The sequence below is a fragment of the Calliopsis andreniformis genome, chromosome 3 (genome assembly GCF_051401765.1).
Source record: "Calliopsis andreniformis isolate RMS-2024a chromosome 3, iyCalAndr_principal, whole genome shotgun sequence".
In the NCBI taxonomy this organism is placed as follows: Eukaryota; Metazoa; Arthropoda; class Insecta; order Hymenoptera; family Andrenidae; genus Calliopsis; species Calliopsis andreniformis.
In genome coordinates, this window is record NC_135064.1 from 5,677,901 (window position 1) to 5,699,647 (window position 21,747).

At 32.6% G+C, this 21,747-nt stretch overlaps 1 protein-coding gene across 1 annotated transcript in view; it reads left to right on the forward strand.

The window, feature by feature from the left end:
- The window catches only part of Ror (tyrosine-protein kinase transmembrane receptor Ror), a 444,527-nt gene extending 424,730 nt beyond the window's left edge, over nucleotides 1-19,797 (forward strand). The window contains exons 5-14 of the mRNA XM_076393053.1: nucleotides 9,981-10,065; nucleotides 14,922-15,138; nucleotides 15,257-15,381; nucleotides 15,467-16,005; nucleotides 17,121-17,360; nucleotides 17,435-17,568; nucleotides 17,639-17,855; nucleotides 17,925-18,266; nucleotides 18,337-18,605; nucleotides 18,691-19,797. Coding sequence (XP_076249168.1) covers nucleotides 9,981-10,065; nucleotides 14,922-15,138; nucleotides 15,257-15,381; nucleotides 15,467-16,005; nucleotides 17,121-17,360; nucleotides 17,435-17,568; nucleotides 17,639-17,855; nucleotides 17,925-18,266; nucleotides 18,337-18,605; nucleotides 18,691-19,380 — 2,858 coding nt within the window. The 3' untranslated portion in view covers nucleotides 19,381-19,797. The remainder of the gene's footprint in view (nucleotides 1-9,980; nucleotides 10,066-14,921; nucleotides 15,139-15,256; nucleotides 15,382-15,466; nucleotides 16,006-17,120; nucleotides 17,361-17,434; nucleotides 17,569-17,638; nucleotides 17,856-17,924; nucleotides 18,267-18,336; nucleotides 18,606-18,690) is intronic.
- The last annotated feature ends 1,950 nt before the right edge of the window (nucleotides 19,798-21,747 follow it).

Below are 21,747 nucleotides of genomic sequence, written 5' to 3' on the forward strand. Positions count from 1 at the left end.
CATGTTGTATGTCTCACGTCTCATGAAGAAGAGAATAAGAAAAACTAAGTACAAAAAAATACACAGAAAAGGATAAAAAAAGGCAGTGGAATGTCCAGGTCTAGAGTCAGTGATGCTCAAGAAAAGTGCCCGCGAGCAGCCAGCAATGCCCGAAATCGCTCACTCGCGATCTATCCCTAGCGATTCTCCCATTCCTTGAAGAACGATCTGTAGAATAGTTTTGACAGCTCCCACTCTGCTACTGAAGTCGGCCTTGAAACCGCTCGCGAGCGATTCTGGGCATCTTTGGTCACTCGCGCTCGCCTCGAAGGTACTTGAACATCGCTGGTCTAGAGTCTAGAACGAAGAAGAAAGCGAAAAAACTGATAAGAGTGTAAAGAGAAAGCGTCAAGGAAAAAAGTGTCTGAACCCGGAAGGGCCTGGCGCCAAATGTGCTGGACGGTGATCAGACCCTTGCAAACCCTTAAAAACGAGCAGAGAAAGAATAAGCCGAAAACTGCGAATCTAGAAAAGATAGGAAGTCAGAGAAGATAAAGTGAATACAAAACAGAATAGAGGAAAATACAGAAATTGGAAACAATAATGAAAATAGGAAAGTAAAAGAAAAATGAAAACAAGGAAAGCGTGATGGCAGTCATCTAGTCCCTTATTGCATTTAAGGTATTCTGTAAGTTATTAACCTTCGAGTGGTGACCACTGTTTTAATATCACTAGTGGTGACTTGACGACAAATTGACTCCGTATCGTTACTAGTGTCATGACGTCAATTTGACGCATGCTTAGATGGAGGTATATTCTATTTATATTAAAATACTATTATTTATTATTTTCTAGATAACTTTATTATATTTATAACATTTCATAAACAAAATGTATTTTATATTAATACAATTACCACAATGAATTTTATTTCAATACACTTAACAATAATGCAACAATACATTTTAATACAAGATTAATAATTGGTATAATAGAAAATGTAAACATTTACAGAACTTATGTGGAATCAATTTGACGTCAAGTTACCACTATTGTAGTGATACGGAGTCAATTTCACTTCACCACTAGTGTTAGGAGTCAATTTGACGTACATCACCACTGTAAGGTTAAGGATGCAAACATCTATTACCACGTCACGTGAACTCACGTTACATACTATAGCAAATGCATAGTACGAGACAGAGTTTCCCTTGCTGTAGACCTATTTTGCTACAATACGAAACAAATTTGCTGTAATATACAGCCTGAGTTTCATATTATAACAAAATAGACCTAAAACAAGGAAATAACCTGGGCTCACTATGGATTTGCTATAATATGTGACGTGATTTCACTTGACGTAACAGTAATATGTTCGCACCCTAATTGTTGAAAAAACGTGTAAATTACGCGTGAAATATGCCCTCTTAAGGACTTACACCCATCCCTCGATTTTCGCGGATTATCCGTTCCACGCAGTTTCTTTTATGCTGAAGAAACTGCGTAAAAAGAGTCCACCAGTATCAAAAATATACTGAAGAAAAAACACGTATAAGGTACGAAAAAGTATAATAACAATATTTTCACGAAGCAATCCCAATAAAAATTCATAAAAATCATAATAAATTTTGCTCGTTGTCGGTGAACTGTAATTTAAAACCAACCTTTTCTTTTTAACCAACATAAAATCACTATCTACATCGCTCGAATACTTTTTATTTGGAAGTATTACTTCGGTTTTCAGTTTTGAAAGAGATGAAAAAGAACCGAGAGAAATAAGATCACGTAAATTGAAACCGTGTATAAAGAGTCTAGATAAATCGAGAGATTATTTATTGCGTAAAAAGAAACTCACGTGAAATGCCGTATAAATCGATGAACGAATGTATTCTACTTACATCGCTGCATCTAACGTATTGTTAGCTAATGCACGCCGTTAGTAGGATAAATCCTCAATTGCAAGTGTATCTTTATTAAATATAATAAAGGTTCTTTATTTTGACACATAGACTCAATCCTTAAAGTTTCTAACACCTGTTCCTGTCGTCAAACAATCTACATATTACACGTGTGTACTACCAATAAAAAATTTAGCACTGATCAAAATACAACTTACTGTATTAGACACACAATTTAAGTGACATTATATTCAATTATTGTATTATACCAGAATAAGAAATATTGTAATAATTGTTGAAGTTATTAATTTTTGGTTAGCAATACTTTGCCATGCACTATAAATTTGTAATTTTAAACTTTCAGTCGCTATTGTTCATACATACAGCAGGTGACGAAAATACTCCGACATTGGAATATGTTTCACACAAGTTTATTTTTTTTATTTGATGTGTCATTAATTATAACTAATAAAAATATAAAACCCCCTGCACCAATGTCTATTTGTTACTTTTGTTTAAACATTGAATGGAATAATACTCGAATAATAATAATACTTATAATAAATATTCGGATACTAAATAAAATATGATTTAAACACCAATATTTGATGTATTTTTTATGATTTTGACCAGAATTTTAACATTTCGTAGCATAACCTTTTTTATTTAAAACATGCTTCAAACGTTTAAACACATTATAGATCACTTTTTTCAAGTATTCTGTGCTTGTACGTTACCATTCCTCTTGTAGTCTGTTAGAGTTGCATGAGTGTAAGTCTAATTCTGCGATCCAAATCGTCTCATTGATTTTCTATGTAATTCACTCACTATACATACCATTATTTTGAATATAAATTAATAGTTAACAACTTCCCTTATTCCTTATCACAAACTATTCCATAAATGTGTAACTCCAGAATTCACATAGATTCCCAGATAGTTACACATAATAAGAGTCGGGTTTTTCGATTATGTGTTTTTTCCACACAACAGCCTTTCCAATTTCAATAAAAAACACCAGAATCGAAGTACACCGATCCGTTATCAACGCCGCGATAAATCGATGCCAGTGTGCTTCCGCAGAACGGAAGTGCCACGAATCAAATTCATGCGCCGGAAATCGTACAATATGGCCGATGTAATGAAAGATAATTGAAATCAAAACAGATTCATAAATCTGGCAAGCTTCCTCAAAGCCGCACAAAATTCTCTCTCCTACATTTTCCCAGACCTCTTGACCCCTCTTTCCCCTCTTTGCTCCCTGCAATTGTATGTAGTTATAAAGCACAGCTAACGCGCGGCTTTTCGAACAATTTTTCACCTTTCCCATTTTTTTCCTTTTGTATCTTCAACACATATCCTGCGCAGCATGCTTTATTACGTTGAACGCAGCTGCACGCATTCCAAATATTTCTGTAATGAAAAGACAGGACGCAATTATGCATAAAATTACGCGGAACACAGCGTATTTCTTCTTCTTGCGAGATAATGAATAGAATTTACAGCGAATGGAGGGTCGAGAATTTTAATAAACCTATTTCAATACAGCACGATTTGGAATATGTATACGTTTTGTTCAGTAAATTAAAATGCGATATTGATTTTCGTATATCGCGGACGCACGCAGCGTTTTTCAACGAGTATTTAAATATATTCATTTTGAATGCAAGAATGTGAGTTTGAAACATAAAAGCCGACATTTTAATGTGAATTTTAATACGAAGTTAAAGTACGAATGTACAGATTCAATGAATTTGAAAATGTAAAGGTACGAATTTAAATTATGAATGGAGTTTGCTGTAAATGGGAAAGGGAAATGTTTTAATGATCCGACCCGTAATGTTGGTATTATCAATTATTACTGAAATTGGTTGGTAGTAATCTGCAGAATACAGACGAGGATCTTTTTCAAAGAATATAGAATTCTGCAAAATTTCAGAAATACACATAAGTAGGAATTAAAATAATATAAACACAGATATCATTTTATCTATTAAAACAAAAAAGGTGGAAAATTTTGAATTCTCAAAACTCGAAATTTTCTTGTTGTTTGATGATTTCGACGTTTCTGCTACTTTCTTATGAACTTGAATTTCAATGAGCACTTTGTTTTAGTGTATAATTTAAGACATACATACCTTGCTTGAAGATTTCGCAGATCAAAGGGAGAACGAATGCAACGACTAGAATGAATTACGTACTTCTAAAAATTTCATGTAAAAATATTAATTGTTAATTAGTGTAAAATTTGTTAAAAGCGATGGGGCGTGTAAAATTTCGCTGCAAGTTCTAAAATGAGAAATTATATAGTTTTCTTAAACTGTAAAACAGTAGTTTCAGTTGTACGAACAGGTTAAAAAAAAGTTTTTATTATAAAATGGTAGAATTTTGAAAAAAAAATGTCGAAAAATGGGAGAAAATCAACATTTTTTTTAACATTATATTACTAATCATTCTAATCACTCAATCGTAATTTTTGTATGCATAACTAAAAAGAATAGTATTAGGAATAATCACTCAAAATTTTAGGTAAATCGAAAAAAAATTAACTGAGTTATTGATCCGCCTCGTTTGAATAACATTATTTCGATAAAAACGTGTTTAAAATTTTAAATGCCCAGTTTCGAACATTATACTACATTTAATAAAACTTCTATAACTGCGTCATATTTACAAATTTAACTTTAACATCTTAATACGTCATTTTTGAAACACCAAGCAATAAAAAGACGCATCGAATTTTTAACTTTTTTGATTTTCGCCCTTCGGAGTTTAACATCTATATATAGAGTTTAAAACATAAAGAATTTCCTTTATTATGTAACACCAATGAAATGCAAAATTATCAGTTGCCCTACTGGAAAACAATTTCATACAAATTATCATCAATAATACACATCCAAACGCATTAACATTTCTCTATAAGCACGCGTCGGCATGTGACGCTTATCCCCAGAGTTTCTCGTTTTCTAATTCACTGATTCTTGCAATTACCAGGTTCCTTTTGCGCCCTGAACTCGAAACATTCGTACAGACATTCCCATCAAAGTGCCACCAAAGGATATACCGTCGAATCCAACGCCTCCAGTTTCAAGCGAGTTCCTTTGGAACTTTTTCCCCGAAACTCGAAGCGACGCGACGCTGGTTGTGATTACATCAAGATCCTCGGGAAATTTCACGATAGCTGACGCAACATCAAACGATATTTTTGGGGAAAAGCAATTTTGCCCCGGTAATCGTCGGGTTTATTATACGCGAATTGATCCTCGGGGAAACACAACCTTCTGTGTTTGTCCTACTCGGAAGATGCGCTCTGAGCGTACGCGAGAATTGGCGTAAAATAAATATCAGAATACTGAATCTGTTTCTCATCCCACCTAGAATCTGGTTTTTAAGAAACTATTTCTTGGATAGATTTAACATATTTCATAAAATTATAAAGTTAGTCGTTTTAAAGCATTCTCTCCCCATCAAGTAGCTAGTATGTTTCTGTGGTTGTAAGGCAAATGATCTAAATCACATGTTTCTGTTTTCGAGATATTGGCATTTCAAATTTGCAGCTTCAATGCTATCTTATGGACTTGTATCTTCTCGAGTCCTTATTTTTAGGTGAAAACATTCTTGTAATGCCCCTTTTTTCTTTCTGAAAATATAGATTTTACATTCTAGATGTCAATTAAGACTTTAACTCGAATTTTTTGAAAATGTGACATAGGTTGTTTTGTCATTCAACCACAGATTTAAGATCTACTATAGCTACCTTGAGAATATTTTCTATATGGCACTTTCCATTTTTCAATTTCATTCTTGCATAATACTTACAATTAGTCGTCTACTGTGGTTACACCTTTCATTCTATCACATTGAATAGCCTAATATTTCAATATAATCGATGTTATTAGTAAAAAGAATACTAAAGTATAATATATCTTCTACATATGACAGACCATCCCACACATATATGTATATGTATTGAAATGATATTTCAGGCCAAGTAAGATAACAGGTTCACATTGGTCAAATTGCACCAAAACATTTGCATTCAAGTCATTTAAATTCAGGTAACTTGACCAGTCTGATGAAGGCTTAATACCAAAATAAGACAAACATATGTTTACCTATACTATTACATAAGTTATATGTATCAAAATACTGAATTTAGTCTAGAAAGGTAAAAAATGTGTAACTTGGTGATACAAAGGAAAGGAAGACTTGTGTCTCCCAAGATTCAATGATACCGACACATAAGACAAGTCTCCAGGCTGGTCGCATTTTATGTGGAGCCCTAGAAACACTTCGAATCGCTTGGAATCAGAATATGTACCTATATGACGAAAAATTCGAACATGTTTTGAAGCTTGGAACTCCTAAAAGTTTTGATAAATTTTGAATCTTGAATTTTAATAGATCTTGAACTTTGAAGGCTTGGAAATCTTAATAGTTTTAAAAGTTTGGAAGATGCAAGAAGTGGATGATAGTTCAATATCTTATACAGTAGCATTTTCAATATATATTTATCTAACAATAAGCAGTACTATTAACATAAAGTATTAAAGGCCTCCAATTTAATTTGTAACGTATAAATAATAATTCGTGCCATATAACAGGCAACATGTGTTGTTTATATAATACTAAGTTATGCAGGACTTGACATTTAAATAAGCAAATGCAGTCTGTTTTAACAATAGAGAACTTAATATTTTAACATCAAACTATAAGTTCTCCAGTTGTTTTAAAATGAGTAATAAAAAATTCAGTTATAACATATACAAAGTACATTAATAGAGCTACAATTAAGGCGTATTGATCTTAAAACTTGTATCTAAACTTGAGGTGAAGCAAAATATTTTCAATTATTTGGTGAAATTGCTTAAATTAGATCAAAAATAGTTGCCTACAGTGGACCAGTTAAACATACGCATTGGTACAATGTAACAAAAGCAATATCATTTTAAAAGGCAAAAGAAACGAATCGTAATTTTGTGCCTTATGTGATAAAATCAAAGAAGGAAATATGATACAATGCATAATGTTGCACTTGGTTTCATACCCTGTATACAGGAATAATTGCGAAATTTAAAAAATATTACTTAAATTGTTGACCCTTACTATGAGATTTTGCAAATCAGGTATGATAACATTTTTTATAATATATCCTTTATCGGTTACATTTTATTTTTGAATATTAGAAACTAGTTTATATCAGTTTGTTACTGAACACACTCGTTTACTCGCTCACTCATTCACTAGCTCACTAACACGAAAAATGGTTTTCCAGCTAACTTCCCATTGGAGCTATCTGGTTTTCAATCGGTATGCTGACATCTACGTAATATGTTTTGTAAACTTGTTTAAAAAAATGCTTAATTATTTTTGCACTTTAATCTAGTGTTCCAACTGTGGAAACCAAAGGTCCATTCCAGGGAACCGATTCCTCTGAGCGGACTAATGTCATAATTATAAAGACTACCTTATTTGCATTATATCATGAAAAAATTTAATTACAATATCTTGAAAACATAAGTAGGTAATACCCTTTTTTTGCTACTTCTCAAATATTAAAAATATTTAATTACCAGCTTAAAGCAAAAAATATTTTAGTGGTCCAAATGTCTCATGAATACTTCTGTGACTCCCAGTAATTATGAATAAATCTGAAAGTCATAATCTTCTGCAATCGATACGTCCTCAAATAAATACCTATCCGTTAGTTATAAGTAACAAGTATTTTCCCATGCCACTGAGCATTGTACATCGGTAATTCCGCAAACAATCAAAACTCGTGCAGTACACTTTGATATCGAAATATGGAAAACAAATAGAACAGATATTTTCCGCGGGCAGGAAAGGCGTGTAAACCGTGGACAGAAGCGAAACACGGTGAAAGAAGGATGGAAAAATTCGATAGTCGGAGATTTTCAGTGAATGCATCGCACCCCTTTCATCGTGTGTCCCAACTCTTTTAGAATTATACCGACACAAAAGCGAGCACGACGAGCGAGAAAAAGGGCGAAGGAGCAAAAAAGAGAACGAAAGTGCAGCGAGAATAAACCGTAACTGCAAATGCGGCCTCTCGCGTGAACCCCGAGATTTTCAAAAGGTCTATGGCGACGTGCTGGGCATACAAAAGGGAGTCCCTCGACAGAAAAACACCTCGAACACGGAGGAAAGGGGAAGATTTCAGGTGCTCGCGTATTAAATTTTATCGACTCCTTCCCAACCCTAGTCTCAGCTTCGACCACGTTACGAGGAATGAAAGCAGAGCCAGGGATTGCTCGAGGAGGAGAGTAAAGTGTAAACGATATGTAAACTGACGGGGAGAAAGGGTTGTCGACTCTCAGAGGAAAGACAAGTAGCTCGAGATACGATAAAAGAACGATTACAGGGGATGAAATGGCCGGCTGGAACTGGGAAGACAGACTACTGTTGCAAATAGAGTAAAGCGTCGATTATGTGATCGTCAAACGTCAGAAACAATTGTTACCTGACTGACTGAAGATTCAGTCGTTCATTTTTCATCTACACTAAACTTCTCGAAGCGTTAAGGCAATTTTACATTTTGTCGCTTTGGATATGTATCGCGAATGATTCATCCACAGTGAATGTGAAAGATGACAGTTGAATTAAAAGACGAAGTTAGACTTTTTACCTTAGGTAATTATCGTGGATGATTCATTTACCATGAAAAGTATTGTTACGTTCCGGAGTTGAAATTTTCGAAATGTTTCTCTTTATTGGTCCACGTGTCTCAATAATGCATAGCATTGTGGGAATTTCTCTTGTCAAGCACATTCAAATCTAAGAAAGAATATCTAACGTTAAACAAAATAAACCATTTCCTTTTGTATCGTCGTCGTCGTCACCGAGATGATCAACAGCCAAAATCGTTGTCCAAAATACACAAGATAAGATCTGTTTGCAAATTCCTTCGCTAAAAACGTTGTTCGATATCGCGTTCCGTGTGGGCACATTGTACGCAAAACTGATTTAAAGGTTTGATTGGAATTTATTGTTGTTGTGAAATCGTTAATTATTGCTTGTCAGTCAATTTCTATAGTTTTGTAATATTACAAACATTATGAATATGACTAATTATTTCATGAGGATGGTAAAATCGTAATGGATGAATGCTTTTCGCAAAAATTCTAAAAAGTTACCTATAAGGTAATAGGTTTGGTAAATTAGTATTGCAAAAGCCTTTATGTAAATTGCGTGTTCTGCTTGAAAATTATTGTATAGTGTATGAGTATGTTCTCTATCTCGGAAGCATTCCTTAGAATCATTTTCGACTTAAGGGCAACCGTAGACTACACATGGGAGTCGCCGCGTATTTTAAAACTTTCAAATTGTTATTAACCATAAATTCATAATCAACCTAGAACTGTATCAAATAAATTAATGTTTCATTCTATAACATTAATTTAAACATTTTACAATATTGCATTATTATCACTGTACAGCTCGAATGTATGAAAATCTAATGTATGTGTACATGGTTGAATGTAATTTTGTATTCATAATTTTTCTAAGATGTATTCTGAAATGTATGAATTCCAGCTTCTATTTTTCATAATAACTTGCGAATCTTGTAATTGGCATAAGTATGCACGTACTTTGTATGAGAATCTTGAGGGCTGGGTAGAAGAGGATGCACACGTGTATGCACATATTTCTTTCTCTGAGACGTAACCATAATGCATGCAAGTTTAAACTCATGTACTATAAATAATTTAACATGTAGTGATTGTAATAACGATCTTATAACAAGAAAATATTGTATCAGATATAAACACTGACATTGTTAAAATGATGTGCAAATATGTTTTAGAAAGAACACGAACTGTTTTAAAACTGATATTATTTTTCAACAATATTTCAGTTCAGTATACATATATACTCTTCGATGTAAGAGCATTTATAAATTAAAATATGTTACTTTGTATGCAGACCACATAAATAACGCTAGCGAACCTCGAAAATATTCAAATATTAATTATTCTGACTGTTATAATCAATTACTTTTATAAATTCTTTTATTGTTTCGATGAAATTCAAAAAATATAAAATATATAGTTTTAATTTTAGTAACATTTTATTTTACAGTACCCATTCATCCTGAACATTCTATGGGCCAAGATGACGACAAATTTTCTCCGGATATGACTGGTGGCAACGATTTTCTCGATAGGTAAATACGAAATTTATAAAATATTTATTTTTACATTTAAAATATCCGTATTTTTGTGTCTCAACCTATAGTAACTACTAGTATTGGACATTAACGAATAAACGCCCAATCGAATGAGAATTTATCTGTATAAAAATTTATTCCAATAAGAAATTGTTCATGCAAGAATTTATTCAAGTATCATTTACTTAGATAGAAAATTACTTATATTCTATTATGTATATCGCAGATGAATGAAGTAAGAATATACAGAATGTAGGTATTGAATTTGAAATATTTTTTTAAACTTATTTCAAGAATATATAGGGTATTTCTGAACAGCACGGCATAACTTTGAAGTGTGATTCTAGACATCAAAATAAAATAAAAATCAATAATAACGATTTCGTGTTTGAAGCTTCATTTGTTAGTTATAAGCGTCTAAAAATCTGGTGAAAATTACCAGAAATGAGGTTTACCGCGCGGAAGCCTTAAGCAGTGATTGTCCACATGGCAGTGTAGCCCTGATGCAAAGAAGGGGATGAATCAGCTGTTTGATGGTGAGTGATTTACACTGCCGTGCGGACAATCACTGTTCAAGACCTCCGCGTAGACTCATTTCTGGTAATTTCCACCAGATTTTTAGACGCCTATAACTAACAAATGAAACCTCAAACGCGAAATTATTATTCTTGATTTGCGTCTTACTTTGGTGTTTAAAATCATCCCTTAAAGTTATGCCGTGCCGTTCAGAAACACCCTATATAGGGAGTCACTTCATTAACATTTTTATACATCCAAACATACGTCCCCAAGATATTAGACCAAATATATTGTCAACCCCAAACTATGGAGACGGGTTTCACTTCTTCAACACTAATAAGAACCAATAATAAAAAATACATAACCAATATTTTTGACTCTCTACAATCCGGCCAAGTTTCATAAAAATCGGAAATTATTACATCAGTTAATTTCTGGGTCAGAGTTTAAAAATACACGACACAAGGTTACTTTTTTCAGAAGTATATCCGAAATGCTTTCAGTACCATATTGAATTTAGATTTCAAGTTCTATTAAAATTTTATGAACACATGTACACTTAATTTAATACATGTACAAAATACAGGGTATCCCTTGATAAGTGAACAATAATTTAGAGACTGATTCAGCATTTAAAAACAATAAAAAAAGTTCTTCAAACATGAAATTTTTACAGTTTGACAACTTCGTATTTAAGGGAAAATTTTACTCCTCTAATACCGATTTAACTAAAATCGGACAAAAGAATCAAAATGTAAAATGGCAATGTTTTAATATAGTATTTATTACGTCAAATTTGGAAAACTATAAAATTTTTAAATTTGACAATTTTTCACTACTATTCAAATGTGTAAATCCACATATTATACATACAGTCGAGATAGCAGCATAAGTGTCCAAATTTATACACTTTATTATTTTATGCAAAAAGAAAATAAATGTTTAAAGACTATTATTTTATTCAATGTCAATCATTTAGCTCTTATTAAAACTATACTAATTCGTTAGAACTCAACACTTAGAACGCGCTATGTGCTGTTCATGTAAAAGAGGTTCTAGATTCTCTGTACATACATAAGAAAAGAACAGAATATATTGAACTTCAAATACTCTATGGACCCTGGAGCATTAAACCATTGGCAAATATTTCTCCCACCTTTTGTCAGTTCCAGCCATGAGTATTTCAAGTGAACAATAATTCTTAAAAGCTGATAATTTAATCACTAAAAAACAGGAACAGACTGAGTACACAAGAACTCAGACTTCTATGTGATTAAAATCACGATTATCTGTTTAAGAAAATTAATAAGAGCCTACTGAATATATTGTTGAATTCCCGAGTGAGAAACGCCATAAACCGATTATACTTTACAATATAATATATTTCGATAACGTTTCTATTTACAACAGCGATTATAACTAAATATTAAGCTAATTGATGTGGCAACCTGTAATAAGTGCAACTAGAATACACAACTGTGGTATGGATGAGACTGAGTTAAAGTAGAGTAAAGTAGAATCTAATATAATATCTAAAAATGTCTAAGGATGTACTTTTACATAGACTATTGAGTATGGTGAAGAAAGGTCAACTATATATTTAGAATCCTTAGATAACTAGTAGTAACCCTGAAGAATTTGAACTTTGACATAGAAAGTAAAAACAGGAGTAATTAAAAGTGCTTAGCGATGACGCAGAGCTAACAAAATGTTGGTCGTCCAACAATTTATTAGACTTTTACAATTAAAATCATTAATATCGCCAAATTATTGTTCACTAACTCTCTCCCGCTACTTCGCTTGCACGAATGTCGCGGATTGACTGAGTTTAATGGTTTAAAAATAGCACAGATATAGTAAAAGCGTGTTTAAAATTTTTAAACGATGCGTGACGCGTGGATCAGTGCTAGGTCCGAAATATTTTCTTTTTCTGCATCTATCAGTATTCCTCTCATAACAAAACATAATACAATATAAAATATAGCCTATATCACTCAGGAAGAAATAACCTTTTAAACAGTAAGGGAATTTTCCAAATCAATTTAGTAGTTTCAGTATTTATCCTTTAAAACCAAAGCAACTTTATCCCTTTATGCAATAGTATACAGTATAGATTTACCTTACTTATGCTTTAATCTCAAGAGTTTCGAGGACTGAACCTTAAACTTTCAGCCTTTTAGCTTTGGAAACTTGAGTTTTATACAATATTAGTCTTAAAGACTCAGTCTTTAAGGTCGCGCCTTGATGTTTCAAATACTCGAGTTTCATACAATACTACCCTCTACGACAAATGACGCATGCTAAGACCATACACCAAGCGAAGAACTTTTAGAATTTATGAGTCAGTTTCCTGAACAAGGACTTTGTGCAGTGTCCTCCAGACCCTACTTCCATAATGAAATGCATTAGAGCTTTAGGCGTTGTGCGATCGAGAAACCACTTAATTTTTTTATTGGATGCTTCTAGTTGTAAGAGCCACTCCATGGGCATCTTTTATTTATACATGTTGTATGAAAGGAGGATCAGGCATTTTGGAGACATTGAAAAAGTTCCAAAAATAGAATGTTCGAACTACTCAATTATTTTTAACTTCAGTACTTTTTTATACGCTGCAACTTTTAGTGTGCCTTTATATAACGTTGTTACCATTAAATTTGGTTCTTAATCGAAAGCGTTATTGCTTTTAAATTAGTAGCAATAGGTATTTACAGCGCTCGAAGCTTGCAATTAATATTTTTAATAATTTATAAAACAAATTTTTCTTGAAACTGGGTAAAGTAGGGTCGGCATTAACCACTTCTAAAACTTTCTTAATTGTGACTACCTCGTTGCGATGGAAAAATTGATGAAGTATGCATCTTATTGCATTTTTATCAATATCGTCTACTTCTTTTATTTCCTAGCGAAACTTCGTTCTCTTTGTAGACGATATTCCTCCTGACACATATTCTTTTCGTATCCGATAGACTGACTTAAGAATCTTTATCTTTCAAAAACTCCTGCAATAGGAGCAGTTATTTTTACTATATCTTTAATAGATCTTTTTTATACAAATCATCACTGAACGTTTTGAAAACAAAGACTTGTATGTAAAATTGTCATTCTATATGTTTCACTTACTTTAATATGAAGAATGTTCCTCTTTCAGTTTGTATTACAATTTTCGATACACTCTGTATAGAAACATTTAGAATCCATTGTACATACACAATGCCAGTTAAAAATATTGAAATAACTCTGATAAAAAATTAAACAAGAGTTTCAACAAATTTAAATAGATAATATCAGGAAGGATTAGCAGAGTATTGAATGCCTCCATACATGCATTCCTGCTATGGAGATAATTATGCAGATAAGAAATAATAGAACACAAACGTTACTATGTCTCGTAAACAAGATCAAATAGAACATATGTTTGTATGAAATCTTTTTATTGTTTTTAGATGCTGAATCAATACAATTATCACAGAGCACCCTTTATTTATACATATAATTAATCTTGATAGATTCAAACATTTTAGAACACCTTGTATACTCCAAGAGATACAATTTCCAATTTCTAATAATCTTATAAAAAATCTGTGAAAAACTTTAAATGTTGTAAAATATGTAATATTTCATAAAATTTGTTATTACAAATGTGATAGTCTTCTAAAAAATGATAATTTTTGATAATTTCTTATTTGGCCGCCAAAAACCACGATTAGCGACAGTTTACAAATGGACGCCGGGTGTGGTGTCAAATGACACAAGCTTTCTGTTAAAATTAAATGTTTTGATAAATAATTTATAATAATGAAGCTACTCTTGTACCTAGTATTGTTGCAAAATACGTGTATTTTTGTACGTGCCATAAATAGTGTCCAAAATATTACTAATGTTGCAGAGACAAGGTGAACATTCTTTGTTTTAACCACTTTGAGACAAAAAACAATCAATATTTTTATTACAATAACACAAACACTGAAATGTACTTAACACAAGAAGAATAAAAATTTGACCATTAAGAATTTCTTTGTTTTTATTTCGAAGTTAAACATACACTTTTGTTGTATTTCGTTGAGGTTATATTTGTTTAAGGTTATGTTTTGGAAAAAAAACAATCGTGTGTTTTTAATGAAATCATGACAGAAAATATTCATGAAATGGCATAATAAATAATTATTTTCATCTTATATCATTTGTGAGCCTCTGTGTAATTATATAGTGCATTAAACATATTATTTTGTGGAATATTACAGTGAAAATTATTACACATTGAACCTATTCAATGAATTATCAAAATCTATATGATGTTATGAAACTATAGTGAAGTAATATTGTTTTATGAGCAGCATTAGACCTGGAGATGGGATGGACCTCACAGGAATTAGAATGTCAACACCAAGGATCGCCCATGTGGCATCAACATTTCCATTTATATTATCACCAAGTCCACAACCAACTAGTTTTCAATCTGGTACTACTGACGTTCATACAATCGGCGGCCTTAGAAACGTCAATATGCAATTATCACCTGGGAGAAAAGACAATCAAGAAGGGAAATGCGAGGTACATGAAAGATGCCTTTAGTACTAGATTTTTCAAGCTTAGATTATTAATATTTTATAAATATTGTATAATGAAAATAAATTAACATAAAATTATTCACTGTATTATTCTTTTTTAGGTATATGTAGGAAAAACATGTGCACAGTTTTTAGAAAATCAGTTGGTTTATATTCCATATCCAATGACGCAAGAAATATTGGATGACAAATTAATGAAAGCGTTTGGTGTTATTGAATATTCAAAGTAAGTGATAAATATTAATAAGTCATGCTATTAATAATATTCACCAGTAATCTATTAAACTGTATTTTAATGTTTTGTATTTCAGTGAGGTTTCATCAAATTGTGAAGGATATGCCAAACCATCTCTATGCTACTCCGCATTTCCAATATGCCGTGATCCTGCCAGTATTCTCAAACTTAAAAATTCAAAGAGCTTATTTCACCTTTTAAATAATAATCAGGGTGATCTATCAAAGGATGTAGGTGACGGAGATGACGCAGATGATATTGCACGATCGCATGGTATTCGCAAAAAACGCAGTCCCACACTGAGGCCTAGTTCCGAATTTGATCCATATAAAGATGGGAAACCTTCCAGTAAAAAAATGATTGGGCATAACTATGGTGATACACAATCATTTAACAAAAACGAAATTAATCGTAAGTTACGACGAATTTGCCGACAAGAATGTGAAATGTTAGAGAATGAATTATGTAGAAAAGAATACGCAATTGCGAAAAGACATCCACTGATTGGACATCAAGTGCCTTTAATCAACTGTTCTGATTTACCAATGGAAGATACCCCTGAGGCTCGTGATTGTTTAAGTCTTGGACTTTCCACAGTGAACAATGTCCAAGAAAGTAAGTAATTTACTATTTCAATACTCTTTTCGGAGTTAAGTATCATATAAATAAAGTTATATTAACATCTGTTAGGATTTCTCTTGAAACGAGTTTATGATATGGTCGCCAAAAATACCGCTACTTTTGAGGCATAACTGCTGCGAATTTACTTATCAGCAATTGAATGAGCAAGGAGTCGATGCATTAAATAACTAAATTAGTGGAAAAATTAACTTCTGTTGAACACGTATATTATTGATACCTAACTCCTTATTTTCATCAGTAATGGCCATATCATAAATTCAGGATGTTATCCGCTTAGCCGTACGCTTTAATCGAGCACTACTAGGTCCAGAGGTTTCGCACGTCTGAATTGCAACCTTATTGACCACTCTTGGTAGCCATGAGCACTTACATAGTCGGATATTGAAGTCCTTTAACAATATTGCCGTGTACGAGATTTGTCACATTCTAACTATTGTTAGCTTAGCGTTTTGTCAGAATCGAAGGTTTTTTAAGTGACCATAAATTTAACCAAGTGCGCAGGGTTGTTGCACAACTATACCCTAAATGTCGAGGGACCACGTTTTAAAAAGCGCAATTTCTGTGATGATGTTCAAAAGTCTATTAACTTACTTTCTCCTTCTCTTATTACCGTCACTGCCTATCCTTGTTGAAATCACCAGGTTCTTTAGCCCTTCCGGCTACAAATATCTTCAACCAATAGTTTTTAACCATAAAGCAGCTTTGCTTAAGTTTTACTCAACGAGAATCAGATTTCTTTCGAACTCTATCGAGAAACCATCAGCGAAGCGTCTTCTTATACAATATAATAAAATATATAAGAAAGTATTGTTTAAAAACTAATTAGTTGCGTAAAATTAATTTGGTGCACAACCGCGTACATGCATACGTATCCAATATCATAACTTAGTATTTACTTTACCTCATCTTTATCATTTGTTGAACATTTCCATTATATTAGAAACCATTATATTATTTTTTATATTAAATAAAATAATATTATTATTCTAATTCAAATAACTTCTCATTGAGATAAAATCAGCTCAGTTCTACTTTATGTAATTCCTTGTCTAAAAAGTAAAGTTTTTACAAATCTGTATTACTTGCAGATGACCATTGTTATTGGGGAAGTGGAAAGTCTTACCGAGGTATCGTGAAAACGAGTATTAGCGGGAGACCATGTTTGCAATGGTTGAATTCTCTTTTCAATCTGCCAATTTCTGATTATCCCGAATTAGCTGGACAACATTCGTATTGTCGTAATCCAGGTGATAATGAATCACAACCGTGGTGTTATGTTTACGTTAATAATAAAACACAGAAAGAATTTTGTGATATACCAAAATGCGGTAAGTACCATTGACTGACAAGTGAAAGAAAAATACACTATATAAATTCATACAAACAATTCATTTTCTTGCAGTTGAAAACTTATGGATCTATGCAGTTGTTGGTTTTGTATTAACTGGAGGATTTGTTGTCATATTGATCTGTTATTGCTGCTGTTATAGAAGCAGAAAGTCTACGAGACAAATGAATCACTTTCCATCAAACAAAGTAAGACTTCATACAATCTATAAAAAAAGAGTCTATGAATAATCGTTCTACTTTACCTTTCATTTGATAGATGTTGACGGGTATACAGTGTGACAAAAATATATATGATGGAAGACGAAACACGACGCAACCTATGGAAATGAGTTCTCTTTTAGCTGGTCCTGGAAATGCCACTCCAGGGACTGGCACATTAAGCAGTGGTAGTAGTCGAACATCCACTAACAGAGTACCACAATTTACTACAAATAACGTTGTGCTTCTACAAGAGCTCGGGGAAGGAGCTTTTGGTAAGTATAAACTTCTTTTTTAAGAATTTATCATATGAATAAAAACATAATTTCTCACGTACTTTCTAGGTAAAGTATACAAAGGAGAGTTGCAAACAGGCAACAAATGCGAATCACCAATTTATGTGGCAGTGAAAACATTAAAAGAAAATGCAAGTCCAAAGACACAAAGTGACTTCAAACGAGAAGTTGATCTTATGACAGACCTTAGGCACCCAAATATTATTTGCTTGCTTGGTGTAATACTGAAAGGAGAACCAATGTGTATGTTGTTCGAATACATGACCCAAGGAGATCTACACGAATTTCTTATTTGTCATTCACCAAGATCAGATGTTCCGCTAAACAATAGCAGCGGCAAGATTTTGGAGCAACCAGAATTTTTGCATATTGCTCTACAAATTGCATCTGGTTAGTCATTATTTTATACTTATCCGACAAATTGAATTTACCCATTTTACTTAAGTAATTAATTTTCTAGGTATGGAATATTTAGCCAGCCACCATTATGTTCATCGAGACTTAGCCGCTAGAAATTGTTTAGTTGGAGATAATTTAACAGTCAAAATCTCCGATTTTGGGTTATCACGAGATATATACAGTAGTGACTATTATAGAGTCCAATCTAAAAGCCTGTTACCAGTTCGATGGATGCCTCCAGAATCAATTGTTTACGGCAAATTTACGACAGAATCAGATGTATGGAGTTTCGGAGTCGTATTGTGGGAAATTTATAGTTATGGTTTACAGGTAATACAATACAATATAATATTATTCAATTTAGTTTTCTAACTCGTATTATGGAATACTGAAATGTTATCTTTTTCATTTATAGCCATATTATGGATACAATAATCAAGAAGTAATAGACATGATCAGGTCACGGCAATTATTACCTTGCCCCGAAGACTGTCCTACAATGATTTATAGCTTGATGATAGAATGCTGGCACGAGGTGGCGAACCGGAGGCCACAGTTCCCTGAAATACATCATCGTTTACACAATTGGTACATAAATCAAACCTATCTGAGTGACTTTTGTAATGAGTCCATCACTAGTTATTCAGGAAGTAGTCATAAGAGCACAAATAAGACCAACTCCACGCAACTGTCGGCGCCTATATATAAATGTGATCAAAAAGACATAGGAAGCTTCAAAGGGAATGTCGAACAGACTTTTTGCAATGTGAACGACCATAGTAATGGACTGAAAATGTTGCCACCAAGCTTCCAAAATTCTAATTTCATTGAACAAAGGCCAAATTGTGGCTACAATGAACATAGTACACCTATAAAGGCACCGAATTACCCTAACCAGACGAACATTAATTTGAACGATTACGATGATAAACAGTGCTGCTCGCCAAAACTAAGTGGAGCAAAGAAGGTTTTACCCCCAACAGCACAGCCGGTGGGCAAAACGAACGCATTAAACGGTACCAGACCTATGCAAAACGGTGCACAACTAGTTGTCAGGTTACCAGACCCCAGCAAGGTTACAACTGAAACCAGGGTATCAAAGTGAAGCGACAATGTGCTATCGCATTCATCATAAATTTATATGTTTCTACATATTTACCATAATCGCTGTACTAGGTATCTATGTGGTTCGTTTTTAAATACAATTGAATCTTTATAGCTTCGGACAACATCCGTCGAACCGGTTGGGTACAACATACAATACCTAATCACTGCCATATTTCTGCATTTATATTTATTTCTATACAAATCTAGATATTTTATACTGGCAATAACATTTCAGATGGTCTACAACCTTGATGTTATATATATACAATGTGTATATATAACGCATAATGCGATTATGCGTTATAATCGCATTACGTATAAGTAATAAAATTAAATACAGTATAGGCTGTAAACTGTACCCATGAATGATTCTGTTATATTATTTAAAGTTATTTCTAAACTTATATTTGAAAGTATTAGAAACTATGTTAATATGTGTTTAAGCATATTTAATAGTATTTGATAAATTTATACATTTATTTGATCAGTATACATAGCTAATGGTTCATCTATATTATATTGTAGTAACAATATAAAAAGATGCCATCAGTGTAGTAAAATTGTAAATTAAATAAGGCAATTTTTTATATGATTTTCACTCGTATTTTTGCACACATGAAACCATGAATTTTTAACTGAGATATTGTTGCTAGAATGTAATATACATGTAATGACGGTTATGTTTGTAACATTGTGTGCTTACCAGACTGATTATAACAGTTTTAGATCTTAGAAATTTTTTTTAAATTTACGGAACCAATTTCCAGAAGTAACACAATAATTAATTATTGGCTGTACACTATAGTGATTGAATGTTCTCCGAGGAAAGAACAAACCAAAACGCGATCTCATTGTGCATTTGATAAATAGTTCTTACTTTACTCATAGAAATATGTAAAGTTCTAGTACATACATATGATTCACTTTGAAACAAATAGCAATTTTTGTAACCATATCGTACATAAAAAAGTATTAGATAGCAATAATTGTATCCAAAAAAATATGAGAATATTTAAAATTGCGATCAAGCTGTAGAAAAATTTATTCGATGGTGATAAATTATACGTATATCGTAATTTTTATATTATTTTCATTATTTGTCTCTACTCATAATTTAACGGTTGATATTTCTATGTGTTACGTAAGAATCTAGTGAGATCACGTTCTCTGTTGTTAGTTTATAAAATCCTCACGATTAACACTACGTTAAAAAACTAAGTTGATATATAAATGAGTCTTCATTTTAGAAGATTCAGCGACTGTGTAACTAGTAGTAAACACTTGAGAAGACTCAACAACGTTCAGCAAAGAAGTTGTCAACGATATTAATGTGTAAATTATACAGGATCATATAACATTTGTGTATAGAGAGTAGAAGGGTGTGATTAGAGCGGGCGTTACTGTACTCATCGTCAGACTGTTCAAAACTAGTCCAACATCTGAATAAACCATAATAAAATATGAACTAGACAAAGAACTCAATAGCGCCTGTCTCTAACAATGGTGTGAACATAAATTAGTGGCGTAAGTAAGGAAATTATATTACGAAAGCCTGGAATGAGAGTGATCGAATGAAACTGTATTATACTTTTTATAATTTTCTATTGATAACCAGAGAAATGTTTCATCGACTGGTAAAAAAAGAGGAACGCAGTCAAACGTAATAAGTACATACTCCCTAGAATCGATACTAACGAGATTCGCAGGGATGATTAGAATAATGTATTGATTAAGTTGAAACGAGACTTTTTCAGAGTGACGAGCCTCCGAATCGACGTTTGTATTATTAATTGTATCGTAATTCTTCTGTGTCTGCATCGAAGGCTCGTCATCAAAATTAGACTTAAGTTAATTTATGTCAACCACTTCGACGAAAGATCATAAACTTAAGACCTTTATATATACAGTCAAGTATGATATATACAATTCATGTTTTTTGTATGAAGCTATCTGCTTTATTTCGTCCCTCCCGCATTTAATCCTTGATCAATTCACTTTATATCTATAACTAGGGACTCCGATTTGAGAGTTTTAAAAGAGTTCCATACCGAGCCATCGTTTTTAGAGCGATACTTGGTATAAAATATTTTTTATCATTACAGATCTTTGAAACTTCGCGTACATATGTAGCTATGTCTTGAGATATCGTAGCTAAATTTGTATAATGTTATCTTTATTATCATTTAAATAATTGCATGTTTCTTGTAGTTTGATATTTTAAATAGCTGCCATGATTTGCGTTGTTGTATTCACACAAAATAAAAAATTCATACACGATTTTAATTTATAGATCAATCGCTATTGTTTGAACTAAGATGAAGCAAACTAATTTTTGTTTTGTAGATAGCGACCTAAATTTGTTCGT